Source organism: Ambystoma mexicanum, chromosome 4p (genome assembly GCF_040938575.1).
Source record: "Ambystoma mexicanum isolate Mex_15411 chromosome 4p, UKY_AmexF1_1, whole genome shotgun sequence".
Lineage (NCBI taxonomy): Eukaryota > Metazoa > Chordata > Amphibia > Caudata > Ambystomatidae > Ambystoma > Ambystoma mexicanum.
The window spans coordinates 1,093,100,918-1,093,123,906 of NC_090927.1; the positions used below are offsets into that span (position 1 = coordinate 1,093,100,918).

The following is a 22,989-nucleotide window of genomic DNA, read 5'->3' on the forward strand; positions in this document are numbered from 1 at the left end:
TGTAGCAAAGCACTGACTTTACCTTCTCCTAGTCCAACCTTTCCCTGGGTGCGGTGTCCCTGATATCCTGAATGACACTAGATTCAGGAGGTGCACACACACATGCCTCTATCCTTCTCCTTGAAGGCGCTAACCTAGGGTTCAACATCATATATTGACTGCAATACCGTTATTTTTAATGCTCAAAAACTCACTTCCTCACAGAAGCCTGCTCCTTTTCCAGACCGTAGTACCTCCATTTTGATGTTACGATTGAGCTTGTTTGGAACTGGTCATGAAGGGGAGGCTTATGAATGGTTTTCCGGTACGTTGGCTGTCTCATTGAAGCCGATTCACGTCCCTCCATTCACATGATTTGAAAATGCAGATGAGCCATTCTGTGTGGCATTGGAACATAAGTCTGCACTACTACTGGAAAACCTTTGCCAAAATTGACACAATCACAAGTTGTTGGGGCACTCATGGAATTATTTTCCCATTACTAAATTGTGCAGCCTTTTTTAATTAACCTGATTACTTTTTTATTATCCGCAGAACGATGGTGCACAGATTTCTGCTTTACACTAACATAGCATTACAGTTAATTAACAGTACCTTTTTTTATAGTTTATTTTTTTGAATAAGTTAAATATGCCGTAACAAATATTATGTGACAAGTTAAAGCAGTCAAAATGAGTCTACATTTTTAACGTGTGGGAATGGTCGAAGGAAGCCAAGAGTGTGGGTTAGACCATGAAGAGGGAGGCAGTGCCTTCCAGAGTTATGGGGGTGGAAGACAAAATGGGGGAAAGCGGGATGGAGCGCATGGAGGCTGTAGGTCGGACAACAGGAAAAGACAGGAAGAACAAAGAGTGCAAGCAATGGCATCACTAGAAATCGGCATTAGGGGGGGTAAAGCGAGGGGGCAAAAATAAAACTTGGCGGGGCGGTGGCACACCAAATAAAGGTCAGCAGGCCCAACTGGTTTAAGTATACTTAAAGCATGCCATTAAGCGTGTTCAGAGTAGGTTTAATGGAATCAAATGTTTGCATCAAGTCAATATACATCCTAAAATTTTAACTCGTTTTGAACAGTTGCAAAAATGCCCTAGCAGTCCGCAAGAGACTGCATTCTTTTACTTCAAGTGGACATTACTCCTAGCACAGCTTCAAATAATGTGTAGTTCGAGGTGGTATTTAGCAGAAGGGATATCACTTCCAACTCAGCTTGAAATAATAGCTAGTCAAAAATCGGCAGTTTAACAGAAGATGGATCCCTCGTGCCTCCGTTTCAAATGATCGTCAAGGACAGCCTGTTTAACAGATGACATATCACATAAAGGCGCCAAGTACAGGGGGAAGGAGGCAACTGGTCCCTTGGTTCTTTCGCAGTGGTTGCACGAATATCACTTTGCCCCCGCAGAATTGTTCACAGGTTTCAGTTTCTGTTTGTACACCCCAGTGGCGGCGTGTGAATTGCTTAGTTGGAGGGATGTCAATATTTCCCCCAAATATGCCAGTGTGAAAGGGTGTAGCGAGGGAGCCCAAACCAATTAAGAGTTGTTGGGGGGGCTTCCCACCAGAGAATTTTTAAAATAATGGCTTAAAATGGGGAACAAATTGGGTAAAATGCCAGTTTGCAGTTGGTTTTGTACGGTAACACATGAAAATATCCAATAGATGCAAGTCACCAACAGTGCAGAGGAGCATTTTGCCAATACATTTTCAGCTTGCTTTTCTCCACAATATATGCCAGTATAACAACATTTTCATGCCGGCTGCATGTTAGGCAAAGTTTGAATGCAGTACCCTCTGGGAACACTACAAGTAACTATGACTAGAGGTATAGGCAACCCAACCTTTGGTATAAGCTTGTACTACTGTTTTGGTAGCGTGTTGAGCAGCGAGGCTCATGTCAAGAGGGGAAATGTGACCAGTAGTGGAGTTACACAAAGATTCACAGTTACAGGTATTCAAATAAACTCTTACACTCAAGGTTTCTTGCATAAACAATAATTTAATTATCGGTCAGTTATAAAGCCTTCTTTAGAGGGAGTAATAGAATAATAGCACACAGATACACTGCGATACTATATACTTTGAGTTTCTGGATCAGGCGAGGACCTTTTGGGATAGCCCACAAACACAACCTACACTCACAGGAGACTTCAGTGACAAGGGTGCTGGGGACATTAATACCTTGCTGTTGGCATACAGAATACTCTTTAAAAGGAAAGTAAAAGGCAAAGGTTATTAGAACACAAGAATTTACAAATATTCATAAGCAGGGCAAATATTTTCAGATAGCAAGAGAAGAGTCATTCAATTCAATAGGCTAAGACAAAGTCAATAGGCCAAAGTTTTTGCATAAGTTGCAACACTTCAGGTAGGTAAATGGAAAAGTCTTTGCACAAGTTCTTAGGAGTTTTTGAGAAAAAAGAAGAATCAAATGTAGGGCCACAATCTGATTAGACTTGTGAGTTGCAGAAGTTGTAAGCACTTCCACAGTAAGAGGTAAGTTCTCAGTTTACAGTACCTGGGTAAAGAAGAAAAAGATGCAGATGAAGACTTCTGTTCCTGTACAGCTCTGCAGATCTCACTGTTCCTGGGCCTTAGTCGTGGGGACAAGAGGGAGGACGTTGGATCTCCTGCACTGCACTGGCACCATCAAAGCTGGCAACTGTTAAACTTTACTTTCAGTGGCTGTTTCGCGTTTCAGCTCCTTGCAGTACATCAAATAGCAAAACGCGCGGTTCCTGCCTGTCAAGGTGGACTTTACTCACTTCTGAGGTCCCGCACTAAACTGAGAGGGGGGTTAGGCAGTAGTTAAACAGTAGTTGATCCCAGAGAAGGTATTTAAACCTTGGGAAGTCTGAAAGACTTCCCTGTGCCACTGCACTGAAGGTGCTGTGTGACACAGATGAAAAAGATGATGCTTATGGAGTTGTTTCGACTCCATAACCAAAAGAAACAGAGGTAAAAACACACATCAAAATACATGAGAGAGTGGGGAAAAAGGGCCGCGCTCTCTCCAGGTTAAAAAAAATCAAGTCCTCAAAATCCAGCAAAGTTGCTGGGGATCTGGAAGGTGAAGGGAATTGGCAAATGTTTGAGAATTCTCCCTAACACTGCATCCCTGCATTTGCACATTGGCTGCACCAGTATATGCCAGTATTCCCATTTAAGCACATATTCATGTTTGGGCATGATGCCAGTCATGATGTTATAAGATATCAGGTCCACGTTTGTTCTGCCAAAATATGGCAATATCCACACGGAAGAACATACACCAGTTGGCCTTACCATTCAATGGCCTATGCATAAACTTTGGTGCTACGTTAAACCAAACTCTACTTGATCTGAAATTAGTTTAGACTGTTCTACCCCACCAGTTAATCCTAACTTTGTTAGTACAAAAGTCACCATAGCACTTTATTCACTTGCCATTTATCTTTCCACTTTTGCTGTAAAACCTTTAAATTGTTGCATTCTGAATGTCTTTGTGATTGGATTTATCCTTGTGTGTTAAATGTTTTTAACCACAGGGAGGTTTTTTAATAAAGCTTTTACAATTTATATTCCCTATACTCATTGTTGTACACTTGCTTCCCCTTTGTTTTGGGGATATACACCATTTATCCCCTTTTGTATTTTCTTACTGATAGTTATTCCTGGTCTCAATTTTGTTCTATGGTAATTGACTCCGGGATGAGGTCAGGACTGCACGTATAACTAAACGGGTGCATTCGGATTTTCCCATATACTTCATGCACATACCAGGGTAGCTCAACAGGTTGAGTGATGTTTGTGAAGATGATATATATTTGAAACTGGCTGTAAATCTTACCACTTTTTGCAATTCTTTTTTTTTAAACAAGAGCTATAAAATGTGTTCAGCCAGAGGATGGGTTGGGGTGGTAGTTTGCTTATATTCAAGGCGAGGGTGGGGGAATTTCTGCACCCATAGTAAACATCAAAAACTGGCACCCAAGAACCCACAGTTTAATTTCCTAATAACTGAACAATAGAAGCATTTATTTGTGATTATGCAACTTGCCAAGCACATAATGGCTTTAGAAATATATTCAGGGATAAAACACAAAGGAAGGGGCACAGAAAGCACAGGTAGTCCTACAAATAAATGAACACATTTTAAAGAAAATTAGTGACTGTAAGTTTAAGAGCATGTTTCAGTTTGGAAATGTCTTTTTTGTTTTTTTCTAGGCAAGTTTAAGATGCACATTTGGAAAACAATATTCTGCTCAGCATTTAGGTAGCTTGCTTTTAACAGTGATGGCCCCACCGAAGTGATATTCATGGCCCATTCATTCCCGTGGTGTACCTTTCAGGCCAGAAAAAAGAACTCGGGCTAAGCAAATGGAGAGCCTGCAAACGCACAAATGACTGCTGAGCGAAGGAGCACATTTAAGGCTCCTGGAAAGAGTTATTTACCAGAGGAGGAGGAGGAGGAGGGTCAGGGGGGGGGCAGAGCATCCAATAGAGGGGAGGCGGCAATTACCCCCCTATGCCCTCTTTAGGGATGCATATTGTTAGGCGAGATTTGGAGCAGTACCCTTTGGGTGCACTACAACAACCTTGACCTCCTGGCAATAGGAACCCAACCTTTGGTATAAGTCTTTACTACACAGTTTGGTAGTGTGGCTGAGCAGCCAGGCTTATCTGAAGAGGAGTTGATTTGAGCAGTCGGAGTTACACAGAGATTGACAGGGACAAGTATCCAAATAAACACGTACACTCAAGGTTTCTTGATTAAACAATTATTAATTTATTTAACAGATACTATTATATTGCCCCTTCTGAGTAAGGCTTATTCAAACTGACACACAAATAAACTCCAACATGCATACTCTTGGTTTCTCTAAATCAGCAAATACCCATTTGGGATGGCACATAGACACTTCCTACACCCTCAGGTGACTTAAATAGCCAGGACACTCTGGACATTAATATATCACTGGTACATTTAGAGCAATACTGAGATGAGTGTTGAAGTAAAGAGATTACAGAATAAAGCAAGAGATCACACACATATTCTGAAGCAGGTAAGTACTTTTGAACCCCCCAATGCAAAGTAAATTAACTCTTTCCTGGTGGGAAGGTAAGACTCAAGTAGAGGAGAGAAGAGTCCTTCAGGGAGCCAGGCTAGCCAATGTCAATTGGGCGAAGTCTAGGTGAGCTGAAGCACTTCTTGCAGGTAAGTAAAAGTCTTGCACAATGTTTTAGAAGTCTTTGTAGAAAAAGTAGAATCAAAGTAGGGTCACAAGCTGGGAGGCTTGTGAGTGGTAGAAGATGAAAGCAACTGTACAGAAGCAACCAAGACACGTCTCAACTGAGAACTAGTAAGGTTACAACAACAAGAGGTAAATTCTCTTAGACTGTACAGTACCTTTGGGTAGAAGAAATGGTTCAGCTGGCTTTTGTTCCTGTGTGGCTCTGCATATCCTTTTGTTCTTGTGCCTCCGTCGTGGGGACAAGAGGGAGGACTTCTGGGGACTCCTGCAACACAACGGGATGGTCAGTGGCAGAAAAGGACCAACTTCTATTCAGCGGCACTTTGCGGTTTCAGCTCCTCGCATCTCAGCAAATAGCACCAATGCGGTTCTCGGATACGACTCAGGACTTTCCTCGCATCTGGGGTCCAGCACTCTGTTGAGGTGGCTCAGGCTTGGTCATTCCTGCTTACTGGGAGTCCGGAGGATCTGCCAAAAGCTCAGGTCTGACTTGAAAGTGATGCACTCAGTTTGGTGTTCCTCTCCCTGGCACTTAGGTTCCAGCAGCAGCAGCAGTGGAAGTACAGCCAGCTCTGAGAAGATGTCCAAACAAGTTCACTTTGGAGTTGATTGGTCCCACCAACTCAAGGGGAGAAGTCATCCTTACAGGGCTTCTCTAGTCGAGGTGAATTCGGAGCTTCAGCACAGCAGCAGGGCTTCACAGAATTGTACGATCGGACCGAAAAAAGGTCAGACCGTACAAAAAGTCTGAACAATGCTACCACCAAAGGTTCGAACACCAAAAGTTCAAACCTTTGGTGGTAGCATTGTAGGCAAGTATAAAAAAGAAAAGGACTCTGCGGTGCCGGTTCCCGATAACGGAAGTGAAAGGGAACTGGCGCTGCAGGGACACAGCGTGAAGAGAAGGTAAGTAAGGTTTGTTTATGTAGGGGGTGTGTTGTGGGTGGGGCAGTGGGTATGTAGGGGTTTTGAACATGTGTTCGCATGGGAAATGTACGAACCTTTTGTGGTTCGTACATTTCACATGCAAACTTTTTAGCCACAGGAAAATTAGCCGCGGTCAGATCACGTAGATCCGGGCTTCACCGGGCAAACCAACAGTCCAGGAGTTGCAGCAAGCATCTCTTCCATGTTCTTCTTCGGATTCCTTCGTCCAGTGGTCGACTCTGCCTTCCAAGCCAAAAGCCTTGCCTTTTATGCAGGTTTCTCTGACTCACTCCAGCCTAGCTGTCAAACACACAGCAGTTTGGCTGTCCTTGCCGGACAGCCAGCCAGCCAATCAACTTTGGGTGCAATCCTGTAACCAAGGGGATTCGGTACAGGGAGTTTCGGGCACCTCCCTCACTTCCTGCCTCTGCCAGACCTACTGGAGCCAGAGGCAGGCTTCACTTGTGAATCCTGCCAAAGACGAAGCGAAGAAATGGACCAAACCTGGTTTGGCGCGCAGAGTAAATTTCAAGAAGGACTTTTCCAGTATGAAATGGCAAAAAATGAAGACCGGGCCATTTTGATAAAATGGACACCCATGGGTGCTTTACTGCAGCTGCGAACGCAGCCCCCGGTAAAAACACATAATGGTAGTAAAAAGTAAACCACTGCCACCAGCCATTAATTGTAGAAAGGGTAACATAAAAAATGTTACATGAGAAACTATACAAAGGGGATACTAAGTAACACCTCCTTCACCCAATGGTAAGATAGTTTGTGCTGGGACTAGAAAGTTACAAATGGTAAGTAATTTCCATTTCACTTTACTGCTCTTGGAAACAGTAGTTTATCCAAGAGAAGGTAACTTTTGGGAAATCTGAGAGACCTTCCTGTGCCACTGTACTGAAGGTGCTGTGTGTCGCAATGAAAAGATGATGCCTATGGAGTTTGTCAGACTCCAAAACCAAAAAAGAAAGTGTTAGATCACAGAAAATCACATGAGAGAGTGGGAAAACTGTCTCACTCTCTGCAGGTTGAAAATTAAAAAAGTCCTTGAGTCCAGCAAAAGTGCTGAGGGTCTCTAAGGTAGAGAGGAATTAGCAAATTTCGTAGAATTCTCCCTAACACCAGTGCAAGTAGGAGCCTAAACGCTAAGGAGGGTGCAAGGCAATGAAACTATTTAAAATCGGTATATAAGTAGTGGAACTGAAGGTGAGCGTGGAAGGAAAACCAACTGAGGGGCAGTAGGAGGAGGAGAAACATGAGCACAGAGAGGAAACCAGCAAGGATTATTAGCAGATTTAATGGTAGAATGAAGACGAAATAGAACCAAATAGGCAGACTAAAAAAAAAGATTGAAGTGCAATAATCAAGTTGTGAGAAAATGAGCAAGAATAGAACTTTTAAAGGGGAAGTTCGGTCAGAAATTGTATTGGCCCAATAGATCGGGCATGTATTTTAGAGCATACATTGATCGTTCTTAAAAAAAAAAAAAAAAAAAAAAAAAAAAAAATCTAATGCAACTTACCCACATTTTTCTCACTTTAACACATGCAAAAAGGACGGGTCGGGTACCGCCATCTTGTGCTAATCTTATCCGTTGATCCATCGCCCTATGTTCAAATGTCCTTGGAGCACTAATTCGGATCACTCGAACGCTGACATCACTAGACCCCTGCAATGAGCTCCACCTATTTTAATGACGTTAGTTGGCAGCGTAGCCAAACGTACCCTGTCATCACCAGCGTCATAATGTTATCTAACGCAGAACCAGTAACATAAATGGACACATCCACAACAGATGCAAAATGATAAAACTGTTTATTTTGAAGAAAACCCCAATAGTCTCGAGCGTAAAAAGTACTTTTAATTTTGACATAACGCTGAAAAGAGGTAATTAAGTCCACAAAAACATGCGTAACTTTTTCCAATGGAGGTTATAGCTAGCGAACATTGCATGGTTCTAATTTTTTCTGTTCAACTTTGAACAGTGATCTTATAATGCTGATTCCGTTCATCGATCGATTAATTCTAGTCTTTGCATTTTCACAGAAAGTTCTTATCTTCCATCACTGATTTCTGATCGAGGCACATGGTGTTCCGTTACTGAGAAGAAATTGGTGGTTTAAATTTCAAATGCAACTCATTCGCATCCGCATGTTTTCACAAACTATAGAATGCCATGTTTCTCCTTATTACTGCATCTGCCAAAGGACAGATTGGTTTCTGGCAATTGTCCCAGATAACGGTTATCAAAGATGCGTTGTTGAGGATTATTGTTGAGTTATGGTTGAAGAAGCTGTCGACCGGTAAACTGTACCCATGACAGGCACACATGGGTACAATATAACTATGTAAAATCGAGAATGCAAAAATATATTTCAGTACCCAGTCTATAATTGTTTATACAGTACATATTTGTTAACTATCAATTTAAGGTACAATTAACATATACAATGTCTATTTGCGTCAAACTGAACATTCATCCATTACAACGTTAATTATGTAGCATACAGCACAATTGCCATCCTCACTTGCATAAATATTATTTAAAACTTTGCTTACATTCTGTCTTGTTTCCATTCTCTGACGAATGACCAACCGCTTCGAAAGACAGATCCCAGTAATATGTAAGCTTTCAATATAGTGAATCTTACTCTGTGGATATTCAACACTTTTGGCCTTTAAATGGTTAGTGTGGTGGATTCAAGGACAGATAACAATGCAAGCCTTCATGAAGCGTTTACAGCACGTCGGAGGGAGTTTTGTTTTGGGAACACATGCCACAAAATGTAACACAATTAATGGCAAGCTGTGCAGTGAAAAACAAGGAAATCTTTCAAGTATCCCACATATGAAAATATTTACTTCCATTACATTTACGCATTCTTTGAAAGATTACCCTAATCAAGGTGCACACCGGGTCAGATTCCCCTATACTTCAATAAAGTAATGCCCGAAAAAAAGAAAATAAGTGTGGGGCCATTTTTTTTGTGCAGTGGGCTACTTCTTTTCTGAAATGAACAGTATTTAAATACAAAAGCGGTGGCTTAATATATAGAGATGGACGGATCAGAAAGGGAGAGGGGGGACAGCGTCAATTCCGCACCATGCTGGGTGGACTGTTGTAGCCAGGGCCACACATGCAATGAGCAACAATAAAAAGAAAAAGAAATGAACATCACTAAAATCACAGCATGCCTCGAATTAGTGCAGTTTTGAAAGCTTCTGTGTATGTCCATTCCAGCAATCGTATTGATTTCTGCATTGATGCATGCTCGCCTGATTGTCCTTCTCATGTGTGCCTCCACAGTAATATGTAAATGTGCAAAGGCCACAGGCTCATGTTCATAGTGCACATTATAATTATTTATTTCTAATGCGCCATAGCCCGCAGGTATCGGGCAAGACATATTCCTTTGCTTGTTATTTCCACGTCCGCTAACACTGTGGCGCATAAACCTTTGGTCTATTGCTATCTGTAGCCACTTATCATGATCCCTACTTTCCAACAAGGTTATACTTCATTTGTTTTATTTATTTAATGATTATTTGTAAAGGGCCTATACAAATAATGGTGTTTCAAGGTGCCACAAGACAAAAAAGGGGGGAGGGCAGGGAAGGGAAAACAATAAGGGTCCTACTAGGCCATGTCATTTGAAACATGCAAGAGCAGTAACAAGTGTGGGGGGAGGAAATGGGGAGGGGGGGAGGTATAGGTCAGGGCAGAAGGGGAAAATGCTAGGGTGGGAGGGAGGTGTGGGGCAAGAGGAGGTAAACAATTGCAGAAGGAGGAGCAGCAGCAGAAGAGGGTCAAAGGGGCTAGGCAAGTGCTAAGGGGAGGCAAGGTGGGCAAGTTCCAGAGAAAGCAGGGAGTGAGGACCACATGCGAAGCGAGAGGGTGGGGGTGGACTAGGCTCGGAAGAGAGGCACACCCCACCAGACTTGTCAGGGAAAAGGGTCGCGTAAGGGCAAGTGCAGGTTGTGGGGGGGGGGGCAGTAAGACCAGGTGCTGGGGTACACTGGGCTAGGAGGACCTGGTGCCATGTGGAGCTCGGAAGGGACCAGGCAGCCAGTCATTGCGACTGAGGAGGGAATTAGCACAATGAAGAACAGAAAAGTTGGGTCTTGAGAGGGGCATGGAGGCGATTACAGAGGGATGATCCTGCAGAGGAAATAGATCTACCAGACACTCTCTGCTTGAAATAGCGCCTGATCTGCAGAGAATTGCAGATCGATGAAGGATGGTCTGCAAGAGGGAGGTATTTAGGGAAAGAGTCGGATGTAGTGTGGTCCCTGGCCCCAGAAAGTCTGGTGTTTGAACAGAGGGTCTTGAACTTGATCCTCGCAGCCACCGGGAGCCAGTGGAGATATTTTAGGACTTCAGAGATGCAGTCCCTGGGTTTGAAGCCAAGGATAAGTCTTGCAGTACTATTCGGACGACGTTGAAGGGGTCGAAGGGAGGATTTAAGGCAGATTGAGGAAGAGGCTGTTGCAGTAATTCAGCCTGGAGAGGACCAGAGCTCTGGAGAGATTGAGTTTCTGTTTGTCTGCTGATCCAATTATCATCTTAGATTCTTCAACTATTGTGAGTTCATTCAAATAAGGCTCAAAATTAGGGTTGAATAAACGGGAATGCCTGGGTACCCAGCAGTAACCGGTCACCAGGAGCAACCACGATGGAACAAGGATCTAGTTTATAGCGTTACATTAGTTTGCCTGGGGAAGCCAAAAGTAGCTCCTGTGACTTTTGGTTTTAATCTTACCAGTCTCTTGGGTCCTTCTCTCCTCTATGGTGTTCCGCAGGGGTCTAACCTCTCTCCCTGGCTGTTTAACCAATGCCTTGCACTTCTTGCCCACTGTATGCCGCTCTCTGCCCCAACTTTCAGTGCTATGCGGATGAGACTCAACTCATTGTCAAGCTCCCTTCTGCCACTCCTTCTCCTTCTCTCATCTGACTTTGTCTGCTATCCAGGAGTGGTGCGCCACCAATGATCTTTGCTTTAATGCCAGTAAGACTGAGATTCTCCTCGTCGGCACTCTTGCTCCCTCCTTTCCTGTCACTCTCTGGCTGGCCTCTCTTGGCCCTATCCCTGCTCCCACCTGTGAGGCTAAAAACCTCAGGGTCATCTTCGACTCCACCCTCTCCTTCTCTCCTCACAAATCTGACGTCTATAAGAAGTCACACTAACAGCTGCATCTCCTCAGATGTATTCTTCCTTTCCTCTCCTTACCCCAGAAGCTCACTGTCTCCAGAGCTCTGGTTCTCTCTAGGCTGGACTATTGCAACAGCCTCTTTCTAAATCTGCCTGCTTCTACTCTCCGCCCTCTGCAACTCATCCAGAACAGGACTGCAAGATGTCCTTGGCTTCAAGCCCAGGGATCGTATCTCTCCAGCACTGAAATCTCTGCGCTGGCTCCCAGTGGCTGCGAGGATTAAGTTAACAATCCTCTGCATTGTCCACAAGGCCTTCTGGGGCCTGGGGCCTCAATACTTTCAACTCTCTCTTCCTAAATATCTTCCTTCTCGAGCTCTTCGCTCATCCGCCTCCAACTCCCTCAAGGTCTGTCACTTCTCCAAGCAACAAGTTTGTGGTAGATCTTTCTTCAGCTGGGGCTTCCCTCTGGAACAGCCTCCCTGAAACCTGAGGCAGAAGCACCTCAAAACCTTCCTCTTTGCTTCGGCTTTCTCTCCTTTTCTCCCCTGCTGAACTCCTGGCTGAAACTGAATCTGCACTGGTCACCTGGCTACCCTCTGATCTTGGGCCCAGGTCCCCTTCCCCGTCAGTTTCACCCCTGCACAGCCTCGCTGGCATCCCCCGCACTTGGGACTGTTTTCTGTATCCATACAGCCCTCTATCAGCACTTGACACCCAATGTCTGCACTTACCCTTGCACTTGCCACCAGCTGGCCGCACTTTTACTTATTACTTATTCTATTTATTTTTACTGTCATTCCCATGTACTGCACTGCCCCCTCCCCATTGCCCCTCACACTTTTCCCCCTTTCCCCTTCCCCCCGCACTTATGCAATCTCAATGTCACCTGGCCTAGTAAGATCTTTCTGTCTTCCCCCTGCTACCCCTCCTTGCCTTGTCGCACCTTGAAACACTTGCGTATAGGCGCTTTATAAATGCCATATAATATCTCCTACATTTTATTTGAGTCACATACTTGAAATAATCAGACTGACATTTATTGTTGTAATATAAATCAATTATATTGATGGTATTAAATACACAAATCAAAGAAAAATAGAAATGTTAAAGCCTATGTAGCGATACTACTTCACAAACTGTAATTACTTAAAATTACATTATTTAACAATTACATCTAAAGTGTCCTTCTATTCCATTTATTGTACAATGAAAACAGTTTCCGAATACTGTGCAAAATCTTGAAACTGGCTTTGTAAAACAGTGTGAAGCAAGCAAGACTCAAATGTGTGGAAGTCAGCCTTTCAACAAGTTCAAGTATGGCAGGGCAAACCTCTTTTGCAATGTTCTGTGGCATAGTCTGGGCCCTGGAAACAAAATCTGGATCAATTCCATGTATTTTGGCCAGCACATTCAATGTCAGATCTTTCACATATTCAAAATCCTTCTGCTGGAAGATTGGCTTTGCCACCCACGGTTTGCTTCTTTTGGTAAACTCCTTGTAACAAGGCATTCCGAAAATTCCTACAGTTTTTGCTTGTTCCCTTCCAAAGTTCTAGTTGTGTGCAAGTACAGCCAGTCTTGTTCTGGCCTCCATACCATCTGTGCCAAAAGTTTACCTTTTTAGGCCTGTACTTCAGTCACATGTTATGGAACACCTCCAAATCTCCAGTGTGGCAGAACTGAGACTCCCTTATGTCCCTTGAAAGCGTTTTGTTGTACACAATCTTCTCAAGTGCTCTGCGAGGAGGGGAGCCTCGAACCAACCATCTTATCTAATGCTCCTGCTCCTTGCTCAATTATCCATATGCATATTTGTGGAAATTTTAGTTTTCTTTCCAAGAGTGTATGTTTGAACAATGGTGCATCAATGAACACCATTTTTCAAGCGGAATATCCACACATCCAAGTTTCTGAGCTCCACCAAAGATGTTTGCTGATAAACTGTGACTAATGTAACATGTTTTCTGTAGCCTTTTTATTTCCAGCCGCTGTAATTCTTTTTTTCAAAAATTGATTTTGCGATGTGCCATGCATCATATTGTTGCTTTATGTCTGGGAACTGCTCTCGCATGGCCTTGGCTATTGAACATTTCGGTCTATTTGTATTCCTCTGGATTGCAGAAGTTGAATGGAATTAATGAAACCATATTTTTACATGGCAACAGAAGATGTACATTCAGATACTTGCACGACGACTGAAATCACTATTCATTTTGGTTTCTATGTCTTGGAAGTGGTAAGTGCAGTATTTAGCAGAAAAACCTGGACAGTCACACTGTCCATCACTAGCAAGCCAGTGCCTTTTGCCAGCCAGAGTATTGTTCATTTACACCTGTTCGAGTGTCCTGGGTAATAATGGGGAACATGAAATCCTTCCGATATTTGTATTACGCTTTTTTTTTTTTTAAAGGAACTCCAGTCTCACAAAGTTAGAAAAACCTGAAATTGTACTGAAGCAGATGAACAAAGTACATTTCCAACAGACAATTTTCCAAGTATAGGTTAAGCAGACCATGAACATTAGTTATGGTGGTGTACACCGCTACCCTTGATCTTGAGGTTGGTGCCTTTGACTACACAAGTAACCTTCAACAATGGCTCCCCACAAATCCTCCTATGCAATTTATGATCACGTTTAATTATTTTCATAATCTTAATCAGGCAGCAATCGAATACAATGTATTTTGGTTCATTTAATAGCCATCATTTAAAAGTATACTTGTTTGCGATTCTGTTGTGGTGGATAAATCTTCAACACTAGGAAGAGTGAAGTTCACATCCCGAGCCCAATCCTCAATCAGTAGCGAAGATGCTTTGGTTGTTTCTGTGTGTGATATTTCCGATTTGTCCACATGTAGTGGGGAAACGGGGAACATTGTCTGTTTCTTAGATGTCAATTTCTGAGAGGGTGTGGATTGTGTGAGCAGTTCTGCAAGCAATTCTGAAACTTCTTCTGTGTTGTCTGTTTCTTTTGGGTGACGTTGTGTGCTGTAACAATAATCCACGGTTACTTTCCATGCGTCACTGCTCACATTCAATTAAAATTCCGGCCACTGGACATCTGCATCACGACACTGAATCTTGCGAGGACCATTTTTAGGGAGAATTCTCAGAAATGTGCTAATTCCTCTCTACCTTGGAGACCCCCAGCTCTTTTGCTGGACTTTAGGACTTTTTAATTTCTAACCTGGAGAGAGTGAGACCTTTTTCCCCACACTCTCATGTATTTTTCTGTGATTTGGTTTTTGACTTTGGAGACTGACAGCCTCCATAGGCATCATCTTTGCATTGTGACACAGCACCTTCAGTGCAGTGGCACAGGGATGTCTCTTAGATTTCCCAAATGTGTAAATACCTTCCCTTGGTGAAACTACTGTTTCCAAGAGCAGTGAAGTGAAATTGACTTTACTTACATTTTGTGACTTTCTCGAACCAGCACACACTATCTTACTATACGGTGCTGGATGGGTTACTTAGTATCCCCTTTGTCTAGTTTCTCATGTAAGATTTTTATATTACCCCTTCTACAATGAATGGCTGGTGGCAGTGGTTTACATTTTACTACCATTGTGTGTTTTTACCACGGGCTGCGTTTGCCCATGGGTGCCCATTTTGTCAAAATGACCCCAGTCTTCTTTTTTTCACCATTTCTTGCCAGTAAGGTCCTTCCTGAGATTTACTCTGTGCGCCAAACCAGGTTTGGTAACTTTGTTCATTTTGCCTTTGGCAGGATTCACGAGTGAAGCCCGCCCCTGGCTCCAGTATGTCTGGCAGGGGCAGGAAGTGAGGGAGGTGCCCAAAATCTGTACTTAATCCGCTTGGTCAAAAGAGTGTTTTCCTATTAGGAAAGCTTCGTCCCCTGCACACTATCTAAAAGGCCAAAGCCTAATGGTGATTAGAGAATCGTTGAAGATGAAAAGTCTTTTAAAGGCATTTTATATATATATTCAAAATTTCACTAAATAATTAAATTTTGACAACTTGAAGGATAAATTCATAAACAATACGATTCATTATTCATACAGGATGGTAGGCCCAACGCGTTTCGAGTAGCAACCAACTCTTGATCAGGGGCATTTTTTCTTTAAGAATAACATTTCTATAAAGAAAAGAAACATTTTAAATTTAAACAATATAATATTTTTAGTCAATAAGCAATTTCAAAAGCAACAATTTCAAAACGACCTCAATTCAAGGACATCTCTGAGTTACATGTCAACACTCACATCCTGGACTTAAAGTGTACAGTGCATAGTTCAAATGGACTCAATTATTTTAGAGTGTCTAACAGCCTTTAGAGTGAAACCGTTATCAAAAATTGACAAAAACTTAAATCTCTTAATTTGAATCAAACAGATACATTTTCCGTACAACCAGGTTATTACTGGTGCTAAATGCCTGTATATGCTATTCACGGAGAGAATAATTAAGTGTTTTTGAACAAAAATGGATAAACTGAAGTTGTCACCTAAGGAACAATTACAGCTAGTTGTTCTTACCTATTTAAAATAGGCCAAAAAAGATGGAGTGTCTTGTATGGCCATAGATGAAAGTGTTCCTGGGGATGATTTCGCAAAGTTTGTTCTTGACCTGTCATGAGATCTGGTCTAAGAAGCAATATTCAGATAAGGAGAAAGACGCTGTCTCAATGACAAGAATATCGGTAACCGGTTGTCAGGTTTATGTATAAGTGAAAACACACTTACAAGTCTTTGGTTGAACAACTGGTCCAATGGTAGAGCTGACCAGTCAAAGGTCACTGGGTATCTTAATCTGGTAAACGGTTAATCAATGAAAACTAATCCAAATCAACTGTTTCCAATAAGAGTAACCTAAAAAACCAAGATGGTAGAGGTAAGTATAGGGGAAGCAGGGTATTTTTTTAGAAAAGCTGTCACGGACCAAGTAAAGGCAATGTGGCCAGAATGGAAATGGTTAGTCTCTTATTATGATTATACATAAAAGTATTTGGAAGAAGCAAAGCTTTATTCCCCAAAGTACTTGGCATAGAATATATATATATATATATATATATATATATATATATATATATATATATATATATATATATATATATATATATATATTTCAGTGAAAAAACCTTGTTAAAGGGACGTTATGGTTAAGTTGCGCTACTAAAAACCTATATAATTCAGTGAAAATGTTTTGTTAAAGGCACGTATGTTTCAGTTGCCCTAAGAAAAACCTGGCACATTCAAGGCAAAAACTTTGGTAAAGGGACATTATACATATTTTGTAGTAACAACAACCTATGCACATTGTGGTTACACGTAAAACTGAAAAACACCAGAAATTCGCCAGTTATGGTAAGCTAAGCAACGATAACTTGTGCCACTACTGTTCTCTGTTAAGACTAACACCCATGGCATCAACTGGCAACTTGTTGGGATTTTGACGAGGATGAATTGGACTGGGCGTGAGGGCAATCACCGGGTATCTAATGTAGTATTCCCCAGAATTGCATCCAGCCACAGTCTCCTGAGGGACCCTGCCATCTGTGCTCTTTGGAAAAGGTCTGTGCAGGAGCGTTCCTGCTTTTGTGAATAAAGAAAATAATCTGGTAAATGTGCCCCATTTTGCAGAGTTGTGTTTCTGCCCAGATAAGTCTGCCTTCTGTTTGAGATATTAATTTGATAAAATAAGAACCCATGTGAAACTTGAACCAACCCTAGTTGGCAGCTGGTAAGCAATGTTTAGTGTAAAATATATACTTGTTTTGCAGCTGTGTGTTTAGTTGTGATCAATTATGCTTCTAACTTTCAAATTGCAAGCTACAAAGGAATAACTTTGCTATGAGCTACGAGTGTGGGTGATACCTATTTTACAGCTAATCAGTAGAAGATTAGCCAATTATTTGCCTCAAACTGATTTGCTGCTTGCAAGCTGTCACCTAAGTAATATCGAACCCATTGAATCCGCTTTTTGTCTAGACAATTGGTCAAATTTCTTCCATTTTGCAGTTCATGAAGTAACAGTTTTGTAGCTTACGTTGCATGAATTGTATGGGAGAGGTGTTAATAATTCAATAAAAAGGAAACCTCTGGCTACAGCACTCTTCATTGCTTTCCAGCCCCACTTGTGGCAGTGCATCTGCACGTTGACTCTCCTCCCTGCTCTTCACAGAAAACTGGCTAGATGTCCAAAACCCCAGGGGCCGATTTTTGACCAAGGCTTTGGTGGTGGGTCTACAGCGTGTGATGTGCGTTTTTGCAGCGAGGGATCAGTAGCTGCATTTCCTCCGTTTGCGCAGCACAGTGGTACCAGGAATGGGGACGAATGGTTCACTGCCCAAATCTGATACCCCAGCGCCCATTGCGCCTGATGCCAGCAAGTGATGCAGCCGTGCTGATTGATGAAATGCCTGATGTGGTGTTCAATGTATAATATGATGTGTGTTTGTGGGGACAGGGGTTAGGGGGTGTGAGTCCATCGAGCTAAGCCCTTGGTTGGTTGGGTTGCAGTCAGATACGTGTAGCAACTGACTTTGATTTGAAAGTGCCTTTCAAACTTTAAAATCCGTGTATTTCTATTGCTTTTACAGAGCAAGTCTCGGAAAAAGATTTGCATCCTCATTGTGGTCCTTGTCGTCGTAGTGGTGGCCATTGCCCTCATCATCTGGGGAACCACGAAAAGCTGAGCAAGGCAACTAGACTGCCCATTGCAGCACATCCCACACCTTGAGTTACTTCCAGAATCAAACTGTCCTACCTGCATACGCCTGAGAGAATAATGTAATTGTACATTTGCATTCCGCTGCCGCTGGATGGACGTTTTTCCTCTGTCTTAGTTTTTATGTTTTTTACAAAAATTACACTAAAATGTCTGTCGGGCAATTTCCTATCTCGGACTGTGAATAACAAGATTTGATTGATTGATTAAACATGTGACTTTTGTGTAATATAACAACTGAAAAGGCACTCCTTAGGCTCTGAATTTAAAGAACAAAAGACCTAAATGCACAGGTTGTATTTAGCCATTACTATAAAAACTCATTGCTGGAGGCCTCGCACCTTCATTCTGGGCATTGGCTTATATAAAAGTGGTCTTTCCGTAATATATTAGATGTGAGAGTAAAATCACATGGCTGCTGTTTGGCGACGCTTCCTGAAAAGACTAACCATTTATTAATCGATTTTCATGTCTTTTGTTTTGCAGTTGTACATTAATATATATTTAATTTTGTGCTAAAAATGTAAACCATCACGCCCATAACCTTTGCATAAGGAAGTTTTTGCACATAGAGGAAACATAACGGGTAAGCGAATAGTACAGTCCTGTGTTACTAAGAAGTTCTCCTGAAAAATGGTAAGAGATGAGATCACTGGTCGGCTGTTTTGCCACTGTCACCAGGACAGATTGATGGGTGTTTTGGATTATAACAAACGGCTTGCCTGGCCCCTTTTGAGATTCTTGTTTCAGTTGGTGAAAATGAAATATGGCTGCAGGATCATGATCAATTTAATATGCATGGGATGGCTGGTAAATATCATGGCTACCGGCGGTGCCAAGTAATTCATTGGTCGATAGACGTTTGCATATTAAATATATCTTGATATTCTTCCTGATGTCATGCATTCTCTGATCACATGAAGCCAAAGTATTTTACACTTTTGGAAGGGGCAATGTGTGCACAAGTGAGCATGGTAGGAGGATTCCATGTGTGGTCAGAGTCTTGCAAAATTGGCTTTAGTCTTCTCTTTAGCTGCATGGAATATCTTGATAGGCTTCCCTCTTTTTAATTTAGAAATGTTAGCCTCTTCTGAAGCACAGTAGCTTCAAAATGCGGGTAGGAGGCAAGTGCCACCCACTAAGTGCCAATATCATTCAAAACGGGCTGAGAAGAACTAACCTACTACTTTTTGCTGCCGTTTTGGCTGATCAGCTCACGCATCCAGCCACGTGTGCTGTGCTTTGGTCTTTGCCAATGAACTCGCTGATTGCGAGTGTCTGCATTTGATCAACTCCCGGGGAAATAGGGTGACTCATTTACAATTGTTATTTATTTTTTCCATAGAGGCAGTTCCATCTGACTTAACTTATGAGCTGTGCCCATTCTTACCATAATGTATGTTGATCTTCCAGACCTCCCGTGAATTCAGTACAAAGAATCGTGAAATATTTTAAAAATTCATGGATTCAGGAAATCGTTCTGCTTCATGTTGCTTAGCTTTATTTGCACTTAAAATATGAAATATTCCTATTTTCTAAACTTGATCAGTGTATGTGTGAAACACAGGAATCATAGCTAGATATAACCACTGGCTCTTATGAAACAATGAACCTTAATTTCATAAATTACAAAATTTGACCTTTTGATAACCCAAACCCGCGACCTGAATGACTGAAATCCGCGCTAGCCACTCTGCACTTCCCATCTAGACTTGACGTCTTGCCTACATTTGCCATCTCACCAAACCATTAGACTCGGACCACCTTCTCACTGATGTGGGGTTTCCATTGCCAAAGTCGATATTTGTGGATATGGGAGTTCTCATATTTGAAAATAAGAAAAAGAAAGAATTTAAAGGATTCAGGGTAACCATATCTGTGTCACAACTCCTCAGGTTTCTTCTCTGTACAGAGTTTTGACTGAGGTCTTCTGCATGTTACGCAACTATTAAAGGGCTTTTGCCCTCACCGCACTAGAGCTACATTGAGAAAAGAGCACAGAGGGATGTGTGGAGGCAATCTGTTCTCCATGTCCCAATTTGTATTTACTTAAATTGAGGTGGTGACAATTCTTCCTACCGTGTTCTCCATCTTCAATGCTAGCAATAAACAAAAGTAATTAGAAAGGAGGAATGGGACCAGGTACTGCATTCAAAATGATCCTGATGGAGAGCATCTAGAAGCAAATGAGGTGCTCGAAGCTTGTTCCTCCACTTCAATGGAAGTGTTGAGTTGGATGAGTTAAGGGGGAGGTACCATGTTCAGCAAAACATTGGAACATGTTTAACTACAATGACCAGAGTCGGTGCTGGCTTGGAATGAAGAAGACAAATACATAGAATTGGGACCTTCACGCTTATAAATAAGGGACAGTTGGAAGGTATGCTTTTAGGTCAAAAGTTAATGGCGCAAAGGCATGGGTAAATCCTTGCAATCCAAAAGCTCCTATGTTGCATTTTTGAGGATGATGGTTTAAGATTATGAAAATATGCTTTGTGCTATGCAAATCATGTACACTTTATAACCTGAACATGCATGTCAGGCACGTTCCCTTCCTTATTCTATAATTTCTCCAATTGTCCTGGCACCCCACTTGCTGCATGCATACTTACATATAACTTTCAGGTGAAATAAGCCATGGAGCAACATCATGTCCGAATGTGGCCACTGCATATTTGACGATCTACAACAATAAGGCATTAAAAGAGCAGACCATTTTAGTGATCCTACTTCCAAGCAATGGTCCCCTCACCGAATACTGAAAGACGCATGGTATTGAACACTCTTTGTGGCATTGTCTTGGGTGCGCTGTTTAACAGCCTCCACCCAGATTACTTAAACTAATGGTATATAATATAGGTATATGGTTAAAGGTTATGCTATACATGGATTTGGATGTTCTTATACCCCTTCTCCATACCCCTCCACATTGAATTTGCATATCTCATTTTGAGTTTACAGTAGCTGAGGAACTGAATTGATAATATGTAATCCGTGCCAAACCTTATATTTTTGTGCATTTACAGCTTTGTATCATGCTCATATTACATTAATTGTATGTATATAAATTGTGAATTTAGAGCATACGAGATGTACTATCTTTTGAATACTTCATTCACTACACAGATTCTGTTCTATCCAGATTACCTTGATTTTGCAATGCTTTCAATTACAAAATTGATGAAGAAATGATAGAGCATTTTTTGAGAAAGCAAGTGTTTGTCAGGCATTACAAAAAGGCTGAGTGCTTGTTTCTCAGCTTACTTGAAATATTATGGTATAATTGGTGTTAGCATATTTTCAAACTTCAGAGTAGATGCATGATATGATACAACTCAATGTAACACCTTTTTGTCTGTTCAACTGCAAATAACTGACAGATTATTCATCCTCAATTTCACATTTTCTGATTTAATATTGAATCATGAAACACCAGTCATATGTTCCAAATGGTTTGATTTGTTTTCAGACAAACATTGAATTGTGAAATTATTTCCATATGTTCAAATGTTCAGAACTTTTTTTGCCAATTGTTTGAGGAGCTGTAAAAGCCATGCTTATGCTAAGTGCCACAGTTAGGGTAAACTTTGAAAGTTGGATCTGAGAATCAATTAAGTTTTCATAAAGGCAATTTAGTGGACATGTGTAGTAGACAAGTATAATCAATGTTTTTGTTTGTAAAAACCTACCGCTGTGATTGGGGGCCTACTGAATATCTATTCCATTTTGTCATTTGTGACTTGCAAGAGATTCTCAATACGAGTCTTTTTTTTAGTCTGGTTAGCCTTGAAGGGAAATGAATTCCTCATTGTACCAATTTGCCTTATGGTTGTGTGTAGACCACATGACGTTATAGTGCAACTCTGACTTGAATTGTAGTTCTGGATTTTGTACCTCCACTTCTTTGTAAATAAAGAGAACCCTGCTTAAGAAATATAGCCAACATTTTAATGGGAAGAAATAATTAACTGATTTATAATAATAACCAATTGTTAGAAATAAACAGTTTTAAACAATGCATTTTGCTCTGACATTTGTTTTCTCTGCTGTGATCTGCTTTGTGTGTTCCACTAGAGTCCGTGTGCATGTCTGTTTGTGCAACCAGAAGCTGCAGTTGCAACAGTTGCCCCATTCACTGGTGCAGGATAGAACATTTGAAGCTTTTCTCTGTGAAATTGATCATCTCTAGCCTTCGCTCGGTTCTTGAAACTGTTATTTTTAGTTATGACTTCATTCTGTAGAATATATCTACAGTTCTAACGTTTGATTCTTTGTACAGAGAAATACCCCTGATCTAAAAACCCCAGCATGACAATCCCACCCAAAAATCTGGGAAAAGAAAACTGCTGCGTTTAATCGGAATAGTCTGATTTGTTTAAAATCATAAAGCAATAAATTAAAGTTTGTCTCTTAACTTTGAATTCCGTGGAAGTCACCCACAATACTCCACATAAATACAGGGAGCTTGTGTACAGAAAAGAAGCGCAACTTGCCTGCTGTTAAGGCCTATTGTTAACATTCACAATACAAACACAAATATCCATACGTATACAAGCAGATCTAAATATCTTTTCAAGATTAGAGTAATGCTGCTCCAAAATAAACACATTTTATCGGTTGTTGGTTTTTAAGAGACAAAGCCATTCTTAGAATACGTTTTACAACAGCAGTTCACTTAGTTTTCCCTGAAACTATTGAGGTTTTGGCATCTGAGAAAAATATTGACTTTCCTTTTCTATGGCTAGTTCAGCTTTAAAAATGTTGGACATCATTAGTTTCTAGCTGGGTCATAAATACGAGATTGGTATTTTAACGGAGGGTGAATAATATATTGAGGCACAAAAGAATGATTATAAAATGAGATAATAAAATTTAAATAGAAGAGGTATCAACTTCATTTAAATTAGAAATCCACATAAGGCTGAATTCTATTTTTGTGCAATGTTATTTAGAAAAAGAATGCTTATTTAAATTTTAATTAT

General features: G+C 41.3%; 1 protein-coding gene across 2 annotated transcripts in view; it reads left to right on the forward strand.

Moving 5' to 3' along the window:
* Positions 1–22,025, forward strand: part of STX7 (syntaxin 7) — a 415,618-nt gene extending 393,593 nt beyond the window's left edge. For both annotated transcript variants that reach the window (XM_069606681.1, XM_069606680.1), the window contains exon 10: positions 17,880–22,025. In XM_069606681.1, the coding sequence (XP_069462782.1) occupies positions 17,880–17,975 (96 nt within the window). In that variant the 3' untranslated portion in view covers positions 17,976–22,025. The remainder of the gene's footprint in view (positions 1–17,879) is intronic.
* The last annotated feature ends 964 nt before the right edge of the window (positions 22,026–22,989 follow it).